This window comes from Schistocerca gregaria, chromosome X (genome assembly GCF_023897955.1).
Source record: "Schistocerca gregaria isolate iqSchGreg1 chromosome X, iqSchGreg1.2, whole genome shotgun sequence".
Taxonomy (NCBI): domain Eukaryota; kingdom Metazoa; phylum Arthropoda; class Insecta; order Orthoptera; family Acrididae; genus Schistocerca; species Schistocerca gregaria.
Genome location: NC_064931.1, coordinates 480,374,177 through 480,394,122, shown reverse-complemented (window position 1 = coordinate 480,394,122; position 19,946 = coordinate 480,374,177). Strand labels below are relative to the sequence as shown.

The window sequence follows — 19,946 nt, the reverse complement described above, 5'->3', positions numbered from 1 at the left end:
AAGGTTGTAGGGAAATGCAGGCAAACCTACTTCGAAAATATCGGGCCGGGATTTTGACAATGGCTGCTCCTAACTGTGAGTCCATAATTTTGATGAATGTGCAACATCACATAATGGTGAAAATTGTATTCAGTCTGGTTCTCAGGATCTTTGCGCCACCACCGCTCTGTTCGTCAGTCCCCCTTTAGCACCGGAATACGATCAGCCTGTCACGGGTTCGAACACGAATGCCTCGTCGTGATATGGCGACCTCGGGCACAGGCTCAGACACCTACAGCTTGTTCACGGTCTGGTAGCTATACACGCTCTCATGTCAGCGAATTTACTGTTAAATGGGACAAGGTCGTAGAGTGAGGAATGTTTAACAGTAATTTTGAGAACAATCCATGACTCAATTGCAGAAGAAGCAGCTTCCAGATTGTATGGGAGAAAATGGAGATCAGGCTGCTGACCACACACTACATGATACAACTTTTTTACTCTGGTTGTGTGCCAACAAAACCGTGCTTTGATGTTTACAAAAATAATTCAAAAATGTTCAGATGTGTGTGAAATCTTATGGGACTTAACATCTAAGGTCATCAGTCCCTAAGTTTACACAATACTTAACCTAAATTATCCTAAGGACAAACACACACACCCATGCCCGAAGGAGGACTCGAACCTCCGCCGGGATCAGCCGCACAGTCCATGACTGCAGCGCCCCAGACCGCTCGGATAATCCCGCGCGGCTACAAAAATAGTCAGTTAATCGGACATTCTGTGTAGTGATTGGTTGCCTCGTGTTGCACAGAAGCTTACTGCACCATGATTTTGACACCACTCGTCACAAGAGACTTTTAATCATACTGCATGGCTATGCAATACGCTTCAGTTGTGTGACTGGATTCATTATTTCCCGTCAGAAAGGTCACAGTACGTAGTAATTGCCGGAAAATCATCGAATGAAGCAAAAGTGATAACTGGCCTTCCTGAAGGAAGCGTTCTAAGTCATCTGCAGTTACTAATCTATATGAACGACATAGGAGACAATTTGAGCACCCCTCATAAGATTGTTTGCAGATGATGCTGTCATTTACCGTTTAGTAAGGTCATCAGAAGATCAAATCCGATTGCAATATGACTTGGAATCGACATCTGTATGGTGTGAAAAGTGGCAATTATCCTCAATAAGGAAACGTTTGAGGTCATCCACATGAGTACGAAGTGAAATCTGTTAAATGTTAGTTAGATGATAAATTACACAAATTTAAAACCTGGAAATTCCACTAAATACCTAGAAATCACAAATACGAACAACTGGAATTTGAATGATCACATTTCCTAATGTTGATGTGAAAGTCATGCCAGAGACTACGTTTTATTGGCAGAACACTAAAAAGATGCAGCAGGTCTATTAATGTGGTTGCCTACACGATGCTTGTTCGTCCTCTGCTGGTGTGCTACTGGGCGGTATGGCATCCTCACCAAATAGGACTGACATCGCAGAAGTTCAAATAAGGGCAGCGCGTTTTGCTTGTCGAGAAACTGGGGAATGAGTCACGGATGTGATAAGCGAGTTGGGGTGGCAATCACTAAAACAAAGGCATTTTGCGTTGCGGCAACATCTTTTTACGAAATTTCAGTGACCAACTTTCTGCTCTGAATGGGAAAATATTTTATTGTCATCAGCTTACGTTGCGAGGAATGATCATCTCAATAAAATCAGAGAAATCAGAGCTCGTACAGAAAGAATTACCTGCTCTTTTTTCCCACGCACTGTTAGAGAGTGGAATGGTAGATAAATAATCTGAAGGTTGTTCGAGGAACCCTCTGCCATGCCCTTAAGTGTGAATTGCTGAATGGTCAAGCAGATATAGATGTGGATGTTTTGCGACGTTTTTGAACACCGAGCTCGCAATATAGAGAGACCCTTATATGCATGTGCATAATAAGAGCTAAATATTTGACATACGAGTATACCAAATTTCTGGATATGCATTCTAAGTTCTCCTAAAAGTTTATCGTGCCTTTGAACGAAAGTTATAGCTTTTACCTATGTGCGATTGCTACGTCTTAGCTAGATGGAAAAACAGTACCGAAACTTATCCAGGTGAAAGTAAAAAGTTGCCTACGAAAGCTTCAAATCTTTCTAAATAACACATAATGTTTACTTAGCTATGGATCTCTTTTCTTTCGAACCGAGTTTTCTTGTATCCGAAGTCAGACGCAAACATAGTGAACGTAAACATTAGTGTCCACCATTTTTATCCTTAGTCTACTCCATGGTTAAGCTTGTCATGTATCAATGAAGCAGACCTCGATGTTGTATTGTATAAAGTAAAACTTCTCCTCAAGTAAGTAAAAGTTACGCATCTTACATATAATGTGGAAAAACTTTAGTAACTTAGAAAATTACGAATATTTTGCTTTACTATAAGATAAATATGTGGAATTTCTACGAGAGATCCTTTCTGCCGCGTGAAGATGGCGGTGAAATTAATCATTCACTAAAAAAAAGGTGTTGCTGGTTGCGGTTTTTTCTTCAGTGACCTTTCCCAAAAGAGCTTCGACTTCCTCAAAATATCATTGATAAATTTCTTCATAGGTTAACAGGTGAGCCGTAGATGGTTTGGTTGGACTTTTTGTGATTGCTCGTAGCTGACGGGCTGTGGATCGATAAGTCTGAGAGCAGGTGTGGTGCAGAGCGCGGAGTGCACAGCTGAGAGCGCACACTCATGCTCGCGTGACCCTTCGCTGGGTGGGCCCGCACTCCCACGCCTTCCTTTTCGTTTTTGCTCTCAGCTACTAGTCTCTGCAGCGCCTCTTGTATTCGAGAGCTCGTAGTCAACACTTTTTATCAGTTTCTTGTCCCGTCAGCAGCGCGATAATTAGAAATCGAGTACTCGCTCCGAATTGATTGTAGTTGGGGAAATAACACGCTCTATCTTTGTGCAACTGCCTATTCCAGCTCTCTGCAGCACTTAAGAAATTATAAATGCCTTTGGAGTCCAGCATAAACATGGAAGGAAGGTAACCCCCTACAACCGAAAGTAGTTCCTGTTATTAAGGTGGCTTGCTTGCACAGAGCAACTGCACAGCCTCGTCACAGGGCATAATAGGTTTAGTCAGACTACGGCAAAACCGCACAAATTAACAAGAATTTACAATAATTTATGAAAGGAATTTATTCACTAAATAACTTGAATTTGAAGAGAATGCGCCGGCCGAGGTGGCCGAGCGGTTCTATGCGGTACAGTCTGGAACCGCGCGACACATAGGACACATTATTCGCACAGTCCAATGAAAAGTTCACCAAGTGTATGAAAGGCGTCCTTTCTAATAATGAAACTGAATCACTCCTAATCGACAAAACCGTATATCTGTAACGTCATATCTTGAGTTTCGTAATAAAAACAATATCTCTAAGCATTACAGTGTTCCACTTCAGCATGTGTGTTAGAAATTTAAGTCACAGTTTTCTTTTTGCACTTATATGAAGAAAGTTAGTGCTAAAATTTGGATTCTGTTGATGAGTCACGAAAGTACCATAACAAAAAAACAGACAACAACAAATAGCCAGGTCTGAATCACTCAGAAGGTTTCACTTTTAATTTTATACTGTCGCTCATGCATTACAAGAAATATATCCTTACAGAAACGCACCCACGAAGCTTCTGAACTGAATTTTACCTCGAATGATGATTTCTACATCTGTGCGTGTACTGCGATTACTGATGTAAGGCTTCAAAATGAGTTCCCTCAAACAGGACTAAAATTATCCACCGTCCACACCTTCAAAAGTTCTATGTATTAATCATGCCAACAATTTCTCGCATACAACGACAGACTGATAACATCGATACCATCGTCAGTCACCGTTCGGACAGAGGACTGTAGAAAGGTATGTGGTGCCTCCGCATTCACTATTAAAATCTTTGAGATACTTTGTTTTATTTTCATTGGCTGTTACTCAGCTCAGAAGCTTTAAATTATCCGTGAAACGAAAAATTACTTTGTTAAAATGGCAAATTTTGGTTGTCTGTGGATGTACTTCCTTCTTTGTTACCTTGAGGTACATTTTTCTCTGCGTAATACTACATCAGTCTAGAATCTATAAGCAGAGGCTGATCTGTGTGAAAACAGTATCACTCAGTCACAGCAATAAACACTCCTTTAACTTCTATGCCTTCATTTCTAACTTATGTGGTGACTTTACAATTTAGTTAGCTATTTTCAGGCTAGGTTATATGTTTAATATGTCTATCACTTTACGAGTCTGTTGTGATTAACAACCATACAGGGACGAAATTTTGCCCGTTTCTTTACCAGAGGTTGCTGTGTGTTCAAATGGCACTGAGCACTATGGGACTCAACTTCTGAGGTCATTAGTCCCCTAGAACTTAGAACTAGTTAAACCTAACTAACCTAAGGACATCACACACATCCATGCCCTAGGCAGGATTCGAAGCTGGAACCGTAGCGGTCTCGCGGTTCCAGACTGCAGCGCCTAGAACCGCATGGCCACTTCGACCGGCTGCTGTGTGTTGAATTACAGTTGTTAACTAATGCATTGTATCCTGGTGCTCTAGCACACCATATCCAGTTGCCTATATTCGCAACATAGTGTCTCGTGTCACCTGCCCGTTGTAATATATGTTCATGTGCTGCCGCGAAAGGTTGGAGGTATCTCGTTCAGATGATACAAAATAAGACGAGAATTAAAGGGGAGACGCACGGTATGACTGGGAAAGGACACAGTAGGGATTTCTCCCGAGCCAAATAAAAATATTTCACAATTTTTAATTCAGTACTTTGCATGTACGAAAAGAACGTATTCCATGACTATTCAGCAGTAACAGCTTTTTTAGTGACGTATACATGTTTTTTGTACAAGTATCCTTAGGGCTTTTAATGCAATTTAGGTTTTGATTTCGGTAACGGACGGGAAATTCACGATGAGCCAATTGCTAATGGTGTGGGTACTTGCTTCTCTTGCAGGAAACACTCCGTAGACGATGTGAGCAACCCCACGTCCGTGAACGCTCGGTAAGTGAAGCTGCATCGCTCTGATTTTTCTTACCGGTGAAGCTTGTGCGGCAGCGAAACACTCATCAGTGTAATGTGCGAAATTGAGGAAACAGCCTGTTCCGTAGTTGTTAGATGAGATGAAGTCTCTTGCCTGATCTCTGCATGAAAACAATACTGGCAAGAGAGAGGAACAGTTAGAATAAATGGTTACGACTTTCCTGCAGATACCGAATGTCTAATTGAAAGTTTGTATAGCAGTACAGCTGTCCCCAACCCAGAAGTTGGTTTGAACAGTGGAAGGAATGGTCCTATCGGATGCTTGCTCTTGCCTTCCAAAGAGATTGGAAATGACTTACCCAGTCAGTTGTAGGGGGGACCTATATTATATCGTGCACTCCGAAGAACAGTGAAACTTGGCAGTCTTCACATACACACATCAGTTACGTAGTGCACAACATGTGTGTCGACACAGACTGAAGCTTTGGAGTAATTACAGTTCCTAAAACGCTCATCGTTTATTAAAGTTAACTACGCCATAATTCTCATTTTATGTTTCCATTACAGTATTGTAGCTTAAATAGTTGTTGCTCTGCCAACCTGTACCCAGATACGTATCTTTCTTGCACATGGAACGCAACCCCACTTACAGCCAAAATTGTTGCTAACCGTCGATAGAACCGATTAACATCACGACTCTTGTTTTAAGTTCTTTCAAAATTGGCTTGGATTACATGTAATATCGCGTGTGTCTGTAGTGGAACAGGAAGGTAGTCGGTATCGTTTCACATTACACATCCGTCTATCATCCTGAACCATTTCCTCTTACCTATGAATTGTTTGTAATGGTGATGCTAAGTGCTTCTATTCTGTGTCTGATTTCTTTTCTACATTTCCCTCGCATTTGTGTTTTCGTAAGTAAAATATTGAATAAAAAAGGTTTGCATTTTCTTCTGTTTTAGTAGGCTCGAGGTCAAGATTACTGACAAGGAAACACAATTAGACGTACTGCACAAGTGCGAATCTTCAGGAAAATTTCTTGAGTAAAACGGCAGAAATATTTACCGAGGTCATGGATTAGATCTTAAACCCTTGTGCAGTGTTTCACGAACTGGGCGCACGTGACACAGTCACGGTGATCCACCCAGCAGACGCAGATCTAAGCGCGGTGGCCCCCTGATGAAGTTAAAGAGGAGTGGGTTGTGTCTCATATTCATGAATTACATAAACACCGTACTGACTCTAGACGCATGCCACGTAACATCCTGCACTAACCAGCTACACTTAAAACACAGTATTCAGGATCCACGAAAGAGAAGTGCCAAAATGTGCGAAGACAGAAAACCTCTGCAGTCAGGCGGGTGAAACTTACCCTCAGGGTCTTGCCGCTGATGAAGTCGAGCGACCTCGCTTTTTTTCATTGATTTTTCGTTTTTAAATACTTCAGCCACGGGTACTGTGTGATGTCCTTAGGTTAGTTAGGTTTAAGTAGTTCTACGTTCTAGGGGACTGATGAACATAGATGTTAAGTCCCATAGTGCTGAGAGCCATTTGAACCATTTGAACTTCAGTCACGATGTTCGGATCAGAATTCAAATCAGACTTCTCTCATGTATGAAGGAACTAGTGTACTACTACGTCACCTGTTTCGATTTGTTACCAGGCAACTACAAGCAGCTCCTAACAGGTTAAAGAATGCGATGCCCTGGCCTTCCTTCACGAATTTCTGCCCTCGGAAGGATAGGGGAGAGCTGGCGATAGGTTTTAAGCTATGCGGAGATGAAAGTTGTAGTTTCGGATAGCTCAGATGAACGACTGCCGATACAGTTTACTTAATACATGCTTCTGAAACAGGAACAACGAGCGCTTACGAATATTTCGCCGAGGATGAACTAACCCGTTGTTGAAACTAGAAGTCTACGGATACCATTAACATAATACTGGCCCCTATTTCGACAGGAAGTGGGGTTAGATTCCACGTACACCTTTGCCAGGGGGTCTAGAGATTGCGTACTGAAACGTCGAAACTGGTTACATAAATATCTACATCTACATCTACATCCATACTCCGCAAGTCACCTGACGGTGTGTGGCGGAGGGTACCCTTAGTACCTCTATCGGTTCTCCCTTCTATTCCAGTCTCGTATTGTTCGTGGAATTACATTCACAAGATGCAGGTGTTTTTAGTTTTACATTCTGGTTAATGTCCCCCCGGTAATTGGTACTTTTCGTTTTTATTTTCCCTCTGGGCAAAAAGTAGTCAAGAGAAATAGGATTTCGTGTATATTGGCAATAGTGCAGGCGATTATGAATTTGTACCGAGAAATGCGAAGATGAGAAAATGTTATGCTACCCAGAGGCGCCTCCGGTTGCGAGGTGTGCTCAGAGAAGGCCGGCGATATGGCCTAAATTATGTAAGGCAACGCGACGCGTCGGCTATGGCGCGTGCGAGGCCTACAATGGCACCCGCGCGCCTCGCATGCCAAGACGGTGTACGGTACCGGCCTTTGTCCCCGTTCCGTTCCGTTCGACTTTTCTTCCGGCAGCCTTCTTTGAGGCGGCCACAAAGCTGCTGACACTATCTAATAAAACATACCGAGCGACGCTGCTGTCAGAAGTCTGTGCTCTTATTGTGGAGGAAACAAAGACGCCAATCGTCGACATTGTTGCTCGGATGTCGGTACAAGCTACCCCTAACGAAGGCAGCACCTCGCCCTCACGAGGAGCCCTCTCTGTAATCCCCAGCCTATTAACATCGCCTCTATTTACTGTTCTCATTTAATTTTGTTCCACATGAATGAACTAAGAGGAACTTGTACGTTTTGGGAATCTTTTTAGTTAGTATCGAAAAGATATGGGGAAACTAGTGATATGAAACGAGTGTCGTCAAGGAAGACTTGTGGAGAGAATGTGTTCGACACTCTAAGACAAAGAAATGAGGCACCACAAAGAAATTGTCCGAATGGGACGGAAATCGGGAGATGTGATGTACATGTACAGACAAACAAATGTTCACAACTTCGTAAATCACTAGAGGTGGTTGGAGGGCTCAGGCCCATAATGCTCCAAATGTTCTCAATTGGGGCAGATCCGGCGACCTTGCTGGCCAACGTAGGGTTTGGTAAGCCCGGAGATAAGCAGTACAGACTCTCGCCGTGTGTGGGCGGGCATTGTCTTGCCGAAATGTAAGCGCAAGATGATTTGAAATGAAGGGCAAGAAACGAGGTGTAGAATATCGTCGACGTGCCACTGTGCTGTAAGGGTGCCACAGATGACAACCAAAGGGGTCCTACCGTGAAATCAAATACTATCCATTATATTAAATGAATTTGCAGTTGCGAACATGAATAACCATCAGCTGTATAAGGGAATGACGACAATGAAAATTTTTATCGGACTGGGACTCGAAACCGGATTTTCCGCTTATCGCGAGGGGTCGCCTTACAATTTGGCTACCTGAGCATGATTCACGGCCCGACCCAAACTTCCATATGTCGTCAGCTATGTGTCTACAACCTGTACTCGTACGCCCATTATGTATATTCCCGTACAGGGGAGATATTTTACTTGAAATTCGCTTGCCCGGATTCGGCGGATAAATACAATACTGCAGCGCCTATATTATTCCGAATTACGATGTAATGTTCCTTCGGGCATGCCTGCGGGCGATGGATTATCGTACCACTCCTGGCTGTCAGGCCGTATGGCGGGCGACGGTCTGGTTGGTATTCCACTGTGTCTCCAGACACATCGTCGGCCTGAAATCTCGGTGACTGGAGTATAATTGTCTTTAGCGATGAGCTCTGCTTCTAATAGAGTGCAGATGACCAGTGACGAAGTGTCTGGAGACGCCCACATAGCGGAGGGATACCAACCCGCCATCCGACCCGACAACCACGAGTGATGGCCTGGGGTGCCATTTCTCATTACAGCAACACTCTTTGGGATGTCATCCGCAGCTCTCTTACAGCACAGCGGTACGTCGACGATATCCTATGCTTACCCTTCATGGAAAGTAATGCCTGCCCGCACACGGCGAGAGTTACTGCTGCTTGCCTTCGTGCCTGCCGAGCCCTACCTTGGCCAGCAAGGCCGTTGAAGCATTATGGGTAAGACCCTCCAAACATCTCGGAATTTTGACGATCTAATGCGCCTTTTTGACAGAATTTGGCACCTTCGCGGTGTTTCAGTTTTTATTTATTTATATTTATTAGAGTGTATCCCGGAAGCTAGCGAGAGAGGCGAATTCCGGTAGAGTCTAGCATATTTGCATTGAGAATAATTTCCAAGCGTCTACTAATATATTCTGAATATTTTTGTACAAAGGACTCGTGGTTTCCGGTGGTTGTTTAGAGAATAACTGCATTTCATTTGATGGCTTACCACTGTTTATCTTTGTAACTGAATTACATTGAAAATATCTACATTACAGTGCAAACGTCGACGGTGTGCGCTCTGTGTCTTGCCTGCAAACACAACTTAATCCACTCCTTCACGGTACTTGCTGTTGACAACAGTGATGCTTTGTAAGTTTTGGTTGTGTCACACTACAGGCTTTTTCACTGTTGTGACGGAATTTCCACAGAAGAAGGTAATTGGGATGACAAACGGAATTAACTGTAATCTGTAACGATCTAACGGAGACCGTATGTGTCTTATGCCAAAATACTCAGAATATGTGTCTTAAAAAGTTCGGTAATTTTGGTGGTGCTGTTCGGATTCACCCTACACACTAGGTGCATAGGCCGGCCTAGCTGTGCCTGATCGGGAAAAAAAATTCAGAGGCAAGCTGATCGTATAATCACTAGCAGGTAGTACAGACTAAACTAGCAGATTTGGTATATGCTATGTTTCTAATGTCTAACATGTCTTGCATAAGCACAACAGGGCAACGGTAGTGAGAATTTTGTCTTTCTTAAATGACTGTAGAAAGTGACTAGTTTAAAGACTTGGACGGTACAGTAAATGTAAGAATTTCATCTGTATCGTATTATAACTTAAATTAATCGTACTGAGCGAGGTGACGCAGTGGTTAGCACACTGGGCTTGCATTCCAGAGGACGACGGTTCAAACCCGCGCTCGGCCATCCTGATTTACGTTTTCCGTGGTTTCCCTAAATCGCTTCGCCCAATTGCCGGAATAGTTCGTTTGAAAGGGCACGGCCGACTTCTTCCCCATCCCTACCTAATCTGATGAGACCGATGACCTCGCTGTTTGGTCCCCTCCCCCGAATCAACCAGCCAACCAACCAAATTAGTTATTTTCTCCACGAGACACAACGGCGTTATGCACCTGTAGATGTCTAAAGTGGTCGTCGGGAGAAAGCGCTGAACAACAGGAGTGAATTATGAGATATTACTCGTTATACGTCGAGTTAAATTCAAAATTAAGAACATAAATACAGTAAAAAATAAAAGAAATTAAATGGCAGACAACTCTTTCTAGTATTACAACTGAAATTACTTGTTACTCGAATGTGGTACATTCTAAAACACAAGAAGCCAGTCTGTTCTTTACTAAATTGAGGATTAACACTTTCATCCTTTGACCTTTCATTTATAATGAGCAAACAGACGCGCCAATTGCAGTGCTTTATTAGTAAAGCAACTTTCTATTAGTGTCGAATCATTGTTAGGTATTCTGCAGATTGGTTTGACGTTAATGAGTGTCTAGAAAATTAGCGTTCCATTTGAATATTCATAGCTGAAGTATATAATAACGTTCCAACATGTCCTACATCTGTTGCGATCGTTATTTTCCCCCCCAAAAAGAAAATGGTTCAAATGGCTCTGAGCACTATGGGACTTAACTGCTGTGGTCACCAGTCCCCTAGAACTTAGAACTACTTAAACCTAACTAACCTAAGGACATCACACACATCCATGGCCGAGGCAGGATTCGAACCTGCGACCGCAGCGGTCGCGCGGTTCTAGACTGTAGCGCCTAGAACTGCTCGGCCAGTTATTTTCTCAGAAACAACTATTATTCTGTTTGACAGTCAATGAACATAAAACATTTTATTGAACGCATAGTAACGATAACCCTCTTTTCTAAAGCAGTCGTACCAGACCAGGTGGAACTCTCCTGATGACAGTAAGTACGTGTCATTTCTTTGAAGCATATCAGTATAATAATCTTTTCGAGTGAATTAGTTCTTGGGAATATGTGGCAGTCTTCTAATAGTGAAGTATAAAGTTTCGCAGAGAACTTATGTATTAATAGTTTGAATGATCACGACTTTATCGGTGCATTGTTGGGTGAATACCGAGACACAACCGCTTGTACAGAAACCAATACATTTCCACTATCTGAAGCATATACGTAATGTATGTCTGGCAACGGTGATATTAAACCTAAATATTGAAGTCTGGGAGGCAATTTGAACTCCATTCTTCCCGAATGCTGGCCCAGTGTTTTAACTGTAGCCACACTTCTCTCGCTTTCCTTTGAGGCTTCTATGGTTGTGAAAGTCTGTGGGTGGACTCTTATGGTGTTGATTTTCTTTTTTCTTTTTTATTTTGCTGTCATTGACGAACTGAGTAGCGATGTAGCTCTCGCCGGATTTTATATGTACATAAATCTATTCTCAAAACCAGCAGGTCAGTAGCCTTTTATGCGTCCAACTGATTCGCTTTGATTTTCTAATTCTCTCCGAATTTCTGAAACACTGTGTATTTGCCTTGCAAGGCACCGCACAACGCTCTATACACGCGGGGATGGTTCACTACAGTACTACGTCGACTACGATGCAATCATTATTTTTCCAGAGACCATTTGTCTACCGCAGCAATAAATCGACCTTCATGACAAAACGATTGACGAGTTTAAGCGGAATGCAGAGTACCGTTAAACATGTACGCTAAACAGAAATCTTGTGCCCATACTAGCAATAAGACGCGAAGCAGCTTTTAGTGCGGCGTACGGCCTCCCCGTGGCATTTCCGTTATTTTTGTGACGGCCCTTTGGGTATCGGATTTTTATTACTCCCATTACTCATCCATCTTCGGGGCCAGCGCGCGACTGCTAACTAATGGCTCCTGAGCCGATAAGCCGATCGCAGCAATATTTTGCATCCTTGCCGCATTCCTGTGTAATTTGGGAGTTGGGGCCATCAGTGAACAGAGGGCAGGCCTAATTAAATAGCAAACGGTAGCCGATCGGGCGGCAGTCTGAGGCCGTAGTTGATTTATCTGCGCCCGATGGACTTCATACGCTTCGTCGACATAAATCCAGCGCGGCGCGGCGCCGGCCTAAGCACGCGATATTTCACGCCGGCTTTTGCGGCCGCACGTCCAGCTTTCACGGCGCCGCATCCGATTTATTTCTCCGCTTCCATACAACACCTGCGAAGCGCACGCCACGCGGACCACATGCGGCGATTTCTGGGAACGGGGAGGCATGAAGGCGGCGAGTCTCCTGTGGGGTTAATCGTTGATGTCCCCGCAGCTAATGCCAAAGGTTTGGCCGCTAGCTGGGCTAGCCGCGTGTACCTACTAAACAGGCACGATGAAGCGGGAACGCCGTGAAACAGCATTTGGAGCCGCCCCCACACGGACCTATACTTCTGACGTCGCCGATCTGTTGTAGAATTTTGAACATGTTTTTAGCTCGCGTATCATGTCGTTTCTGGAAACCAAGAATCTACTCTGTAGGAATCAACATGGATTCCGGAAACAGCGATCATGTGAGACCCAGAAAATATTAGATACAGGCTCCCAGGTTCGATACAGTTCCGCACTGTCGCCTGATAAACAAAGTAAGAGCCTACGGAATATCAGACCAGCTGTGTGGCTGGATTGAAGAGTTTTTAGCAAACAGAACACAGCGTGTTGTTCTCAATGGAGAGATGTCTACAGACGTTAAAGTAACCTCTGGCGTGCCACAGGGGAGTGTTATGGGACCATTGCTTTTCACAATATATATAAATGACCTAGTAGATAGTGTCGGAAGTTCCATGCGGCTTTTCGCGGATGATGCTGTAGTATACAGAGAAGTTGCAGCATTAGAAAATTGTAGCTAAATGCAGGAAAAACTGCAGCGGATAGGCACTGGTGCAGGGAGTGGCAACTGACCCTTAGCATCGACAAATGTAATGTATTGCGAATACATAGTAAGAAGGATCCTTTATTGTATGGTTATATGATAGCGGAACAAACACTGGTAGCAGTTACTTCTGTAAAATATCTGGGAGTAGGCGTGCGGAACGATTTGAAGTGGAGTGATCTTATAAAATTAATTGTTGGTAAGGCGGGTACCAGGTTGAGATTCATTGCGAGAGTCCTTACAAAACACTCGTTCGACCTATATTTGAGTATTGCTCATCAGTGTGGGATCCGTACTAGATCGGGTTAACGGAGGAGATAGAGAAGATCCTAAGAAGAGCGGCGCGTTTCGTCACAGGATTATTTGGTAAGCGTGATAGCATTACGGAGATGGTTAACAAACTCAAGTGGCAGACTCTGCAAGAGAGGCGCTCTGCATCGCGGTGAGCTTGCTGTCCAGGTTCCGAGAGGGTGCGTTTCTGGATGAGGTATCGAATATATTGCTTCCCACTACTTATACCTCCCGAGGAGATCACGAATGTAAAATTAGAGAGATTCGAGCGCACACGGGGCTTTCCGGCAGTCGTTCTTCCCGCGAACCATATGCGACTGGAACAGGAAAGGGAGGTAATGACAGTGGCACGTTAAGTGCCCTTCACCACACACCGTTGGGTGGCTTCCGAAGTATAAATGTAGACGTAGAAACCACATCAGCAATGAGGCCTAAGCACTCGGAATAGATTCTCAGATTTGTGAGTAGCTCGAAACTTCATAAGTCATAGAAGACAGTACGTTTTACTGGACGACGAATGTTCATCGGAGACTATGGTGTCGCTAGGAGAGTCCAGGGAAGTGTGATATGATCCCTCTTGTTCTCTATGCAGGGTGATCAAAAACTGTCTGAAAGTCTGTAAGGGCGTTGCAGTGTAGATCGTGCTGAAAAATAATTGTTCAGAAAAAAAATCGATACGTTGCGCCATTCCAGAGTAAATTATCATAGAAGTTAGCCAATCAGGCCATTACGTGCGCAAATTCAAGGGGCTCGCCAGAGACGCGGTCGCCAAACGTATTCTTCTTTTGGTTTCCTGAGTTCGAAAAAGACAACGACGAGAAAATAGGACAAGTAACTATAGTAAAGATCGAACCCGAGCCAAAGCCTGGGCAATCTCGCACCCTATCATCTGCGCTATGAGAGTAACTGACACTACTTGTATTTGGCGGATAGCTTGAATTTGCGCGTGCAGCAACCTGATCGGCTAACTTCAGTGCTAATTAACCCGGAAACGGTGCAACATACAGCATTTATTCTTAACAATCATTTCTCAGTACAACATACTGCGGAGTATGTATGTAGTTGAAGGTCAGGTCATTAGCTGTGTCTTCCTGCAGTAAGGCGACAGCATTGCTCGAGTCCATTTCTGCGATGACACAGACCAGAAATCAGAATTACAGTTGAAATTACCGTCGACATTTAACTCATTAGAAATGAAGAACTGGCTCAACTGCACAAGAGTAGATGAGGAAATTAATTAGGCATGGCCTTGTTCAACGATCCAGCCCAGTATTCCAATGGAGTGGTGTAGGGAAACGTAAGTCAGTATGTCTGGGTGACAATCTGAACCGAATGTAGATTTGTAGCCCGTTGCGACTGAATATGAGTTAAGTATGACAGCTACTGCATCCCCTCCATTGGTGTATATTCAGGACACAGATCAATTCTGAAGACTACGGCGATGATGATGATGATGATGATGATGATGATGATGATGATCATTATGAGGAGGAGGAGGAGGGGGAGGAGGAGGAGGAGAGCAAGATAGTGATTTTTGATTTGAGTTGTTCCAATGTCACTGTGTTCACTGCTATGTTATTGTTACTTTTCTTTCGTTTCGTCTTTTTCTTCCTATCTGCCTTCCTTACTTGCTTCTCCGGTTTCCTTTTTAGGATCTTTTGTTCATCGTTCTAGATACGTATCATCACCTAGTTATCTTTCCCGAGAAATGATAACTCTCAAAGTGTAAATCTGTGAAAGTGCTTTTAATTGGAGATCTGTGTTAAAGTTTGGCGCTATTTGTATAACAAAAGCTTTAATAAAATAAATATTACTTTTGACAGTTACCAGGAAGGATACCTACTACAAATGTGATACGTCTTGCATTTCATACATGATTCTAAATATTTAAACGATGTATTCAGTAAGAAGAGCAAGTAATTTACCACAAGATCAACAACTGCAACATTTTACTTTGCCATTAATTTGAAGCAAACATGAAACGATGTAATTTTCTTTATCGGTAATTAGGTCTATCGAAATGAGGTATAAAGTGAAATTTCAGTGTTCTCAGTAAAATATATCATGAAAAAAAGTAAGAAATATGGTGGACGTGCAAGTCCAGTGACATTAGGTTGTCCTCCCACCTGTGCGAGAAGTTTCGCTGCAGACATTAACAAGGGTAATCCTCATGACCTGTTGAGTTCCGTTAAGAAAAATTATTTAGTTTTTTAATATATATATATATATATATATATATATATATATATATATATATATATATATATATTATTTTGGCGTCTCGGTAAATAAAAATGTTAAGCGCATTTGCTACTCAGTAATTTACCTTTGTTTGTATATTTTGCACAGCTTACGAAATATTATGGATTGTGAATGCCTATTACGTACGACACCCTATATTGAGATTTAATCGGTATTGAAATATAATTGTTAAACCGAGTGTTATTAGAATATATATCAGCTAAGTACTGTTGCTTCAATTTGTGACTGTACATCGATTTACTTGGCAGCAAATATCAAATGTATAGTTGTAACTGTTTCCTTGATGAATACACCATACAGTTTTACTGTAATGTGATTTTGAATCAAGGCATTCCACGACGTAGCCTGCAGAACAGTTGTTCAAGTCCAGTACGCATCATTCTACCTCCTTGCTATGACCCACCATCCTATACCATACTGTGCATTTATTTAATCGACATTTTAATCTGTCCATAGATGGATCGCTCTTCACGTGGATAACGTTCAAGGAAAGTACAGCCATCTTTGGGTTTACGGATTAGTTCATAATTAAATTTCCTTTACTCTATGTCTATGGTCACAAACTTTTTGTCAACAGATTACCAGTTTCGGCCTATAATGACCATCTTCAGCGATGCCCTAATGTACTGCAACCATAGTTCACAATTGTTCAAAATAAAATAGCAGGCCTCTTCGCTAACTTTACACGAATTCCGTTGGCTTGTAAACTGTTCTGATGGAACACGTAACGTTCTAGAGATAAAGTTTTGCACAGAGTTCAATTACTTCGCAACATGTGTCAACAGAAAGAAAAAAATAGGTGATATCGACCCAGTCTCTGTTAAAGACGCAGAACTTTTTATCATATTCTCAGGCTTTCTGTATCGCGATGTGCTATTCCGAGAGCTTACAGTACTTGAAGTGTGAAATAGAATAGTATATTACTTCCTCCTACATATATATGTCGCGAAAAGACCATGAGGGTCAAATTTGAGAGATTCGAACTCACATAGAGGCTTACCAGCAATCGTTCTTCTCGCTAGTCATTCACGCTACGAATAGGAAAATGAGGACCTGACATTGGTACAAAAAGTACTCTCAGCCACACACCGTGACATGACTTACGGAGTATACTTACAAATGTAGACATCTACCACCAGCGAATGTACATTTTGGCTTCATTAAAATGTAGCAGTTTCCTCATATTGTTTTCCGATGAAGGCAAAATTTCTTTGAACGCCGAAACAGCAGGCACTACAACCAGAACGAGAAGCAGTGGAGGAGACCCAGCGGCGGATGCGATTTTTAGCAGCTGTGTGGTTTGGTGCAGGGCGCCGTAATGCTCGCAAGCCGGGCTAAGACCGCCATTACACACGTGTGATCCCGCGCACCCCAGGGGACAGCACGTGACCTGGAACGCAACGCTGCCCAGCAGCCAGCATTAACAACTACCACCTTACGGCGCTCTCTGATAACAACTACAGTGGCTCCAAAAAGTATTCTTCCAACCATAGCGCGTAGAATACAAGAAGCACAATCATACAAATAGAGCTAAGAAACGAAGAATGAGTTCACTGTAAGAAAAAAAAAGTCCGCACCACGAGGGAATCATCAGAAAGAGACGGAAATCGGTAGATACGGTGAGCGTGTGCAGACAAAACAAATGGATAAAAATTCAGAACAATTCTATGATTCAGTCAAGAGCTTCACAAACTGAACAAATCAATAATGCGATAGTCCACATATTGCCCTTATGCAAGCAGTTATTCGGCTTGGCACTGATTGATAGAATTGTTAGATATCCTCCTGAGGGATATCGTGCCAAATTCTGCGTTGGTTCGTCAAAACCAGGAGCCGGTTGGAGCGCTCTGCTCACAGCGCTCCAAACGCCCTGAAATCGGGAGAGATCCGGCGATCTTGCTGTCGAAGGTAGGGTTTGGCAGTAGTAACTCTCGCCTTGTGTATGGAGGCGGTATCATACTATAACGCAAGCCCAGGACGGCTTGCAGTGGAGAGCAACAAAACGGGGCGTACAATATCGTTGACGTATCACTGTGCAGTAAAGGTGCCGCGGATGACAACTAAAGCTGTCCAGCTATGAAATGAAATGGTATCCCAGAGTATCACTCCTTGTTGTCGGACCATATGGCGGACGACAATCAGGTTGGTATCCCACTACTGTCCGGGGCGTTTCCAGACACATCTTCGCTACAGGCCGCGGTGACCGAGCGGTTCTAGCCGCTTCAGTCCGGAACCGCGCGACTGCTACAGTCGCAGGTTCAAATCCTGCCTCGCGCATGGATGTGTGTGATATCTTTAGGTTAGTTAGGTTTAAATACCTCTACGTTCGAGGGGACTGATGACCTCAGATGTTAAGTCCCATAGCGCTTAGAGCCATTTGAATCATCTGAACATCTTCGCTGCTCATCGGGGCTCAGTTCGAAGCAGGACACATCACTGAACGCAATTCTACTTTAGTCATTGACATTCTAGGCCGAAGACTTGTCTGAAGACACAGTGTCCTTCAGCTTCATTAAAGTGACAAAAAAGTAGCTCTGAACACTATGGGACTTAACTTCTGAGGTCATCAGTCCCCTAGAACTTAGAACTACTTAAACCTAACTAACCTAAGGACATCACACACATCCATGCCCGAGGCAGGATTCGAACCTGCGACAGTAGCGGTCGCGCGATTCCAGACTGAAGCGCCTAGAATCGCTCGGCTACACCGGCCGGCGACTAAGCATGATTGAGGATTAAATAAAAGGAGAAAAAAGGGAAGACATCGGGTAGGTGGCCGGGAGATACGGGGGATGGGGGGGGGGGGGGGGATGGTGCGAGAAATTATAGTTTGCCATGGACACCAAGTACCCTGAGCTTTTCTCAGGACTGTAGAGAATATTTTTGCTACACAGACAAAAATGAAATAAGAGCCTGAATAATGATATGTACTGTGTACTATGAGCGTATATCGTCTACGTTCTAATCTGTTATTAATGATGCTTGACAATTTTATTCTGTTGCGATGCTTTCCAAAATATGAACTTTACTGAGTTAATACTTGGAACTCACCTTATTCTTTTCCCTCCCTGTTTCCGTTTCTGTATGGTTTTCGGAGTTGTACTGGTTTTGGCAATGTCAGTGACAGTTGGAGGCCGACGCCACCACTCTCCACAGGACGGAATACGTCTGTGTCTACAATAAGTCTGAGGTTAAAGTGTAAAATCGTTTACTAAATATTTGTGTAGCGAGTATCTTACGCTAGACATGGGTACCAGCCCGGAAATTTCCAAGTGGGTCGAGGGAAACTGCCTAATAACCGCGTCCGGGCTGGCTAGCACACCAGCCATCGCTGTTAATCCGTGAGGCGGATACGATCCGGGGCAGGTTCGCTCCTAGAATCCAGAACGCACAGCGTTAACGCGCTCGGCTATCCATGCATGTAATATTTGGAGCACTGAACAGTTGACAAATAAAAATTTACAATTTCTCTTTGGTAATTTAACACCTTAGTTATAAAAATTGTAACACAACTTGAAATTATTTTCGTGGCAAATTTCAACTTATTATTTATGTTGTGTGAATGAATGTGATCTGCTTTGCAGATGCATTGCTTGATGATTTCATAAGATAGAATATCTTTGAAACATACATACTTTATTTATCTCTGGCTCACGTTGCTGTTTCCTTCGGGTTCACCATCACTTATCAACCAGTTGAAGTTTTCTCTGACTTCCCTGAACCACATAAGGGAAATGCCGAAATGTCGCCTTTTGAAACTGACACGGCCGAGTTCCTTTCACAACTTTCCTCAATCTGAGTCTGTGCTCCGCCTCTGCCTTTATCTTTTTTATTTCATTTTATCTGCTTTCAGTTCGTGCACATTTAGGCTTGTCAGTAATGGAAAGACGATGTGACAGTTTATTGCAGACGATTTTCTTGTCAGTTACGAACGTAAGGACAACACAACACACACTCCCCGAGCGGGGAAAATCTCCGACCCTGCCGGGGATCGATCCAGGGCCCTTTGGCTTGGCAATCTGCCACGCTGACCCTGCAGCTACCGAGGAGGACCATCGCCTCTAATTAGATCGATGTTGACGAATTTAAGCCCTAATCTCCCTTTCTGTTTTCGACTTATGGCCGCGGACTAGAAAGTCGGATGAGCTGGAAGCGAGCGCGGCTAAATCCATCTTTCGCAGCACCTGGCGACGACATCTAGATCAGTCGGTGCAATATTGTGAATAAAAATGGAATCATCAATCCTGTTGGGCACCTTTTTTTCTTATTTTCCACCATATTTGCACTCAAACATACTAAGAATTACAGTCTTTATATGAAAATTCCCCTCGCTGTTTGTATT

The 19,946-nt window shown here is 43.2% G+C and overlaps 1 protein-coding gene across 1 annotated transcript in view; it reads left to right on the top strand.

Moving 5' to 3' along the window:
• LOC126298915 (protein trachealess) overlaps window positions 1-19,946 on the top strand; it is a 1,138,333-nt gene that overhangs the window by 394,513 nt on the left and 723,874 nt on the right. The window contains exon 3 of the mRNA XM_049990456.1: window positions 4,981-5,028. Within this exon, the coding sequence (XP_049846413.1) occupies window positions 4,981-5,028 (48 nt within the window). The remainder of the gene's footprint in view (window positions 1-4,980; window positions 5,029-19,946) is intronic.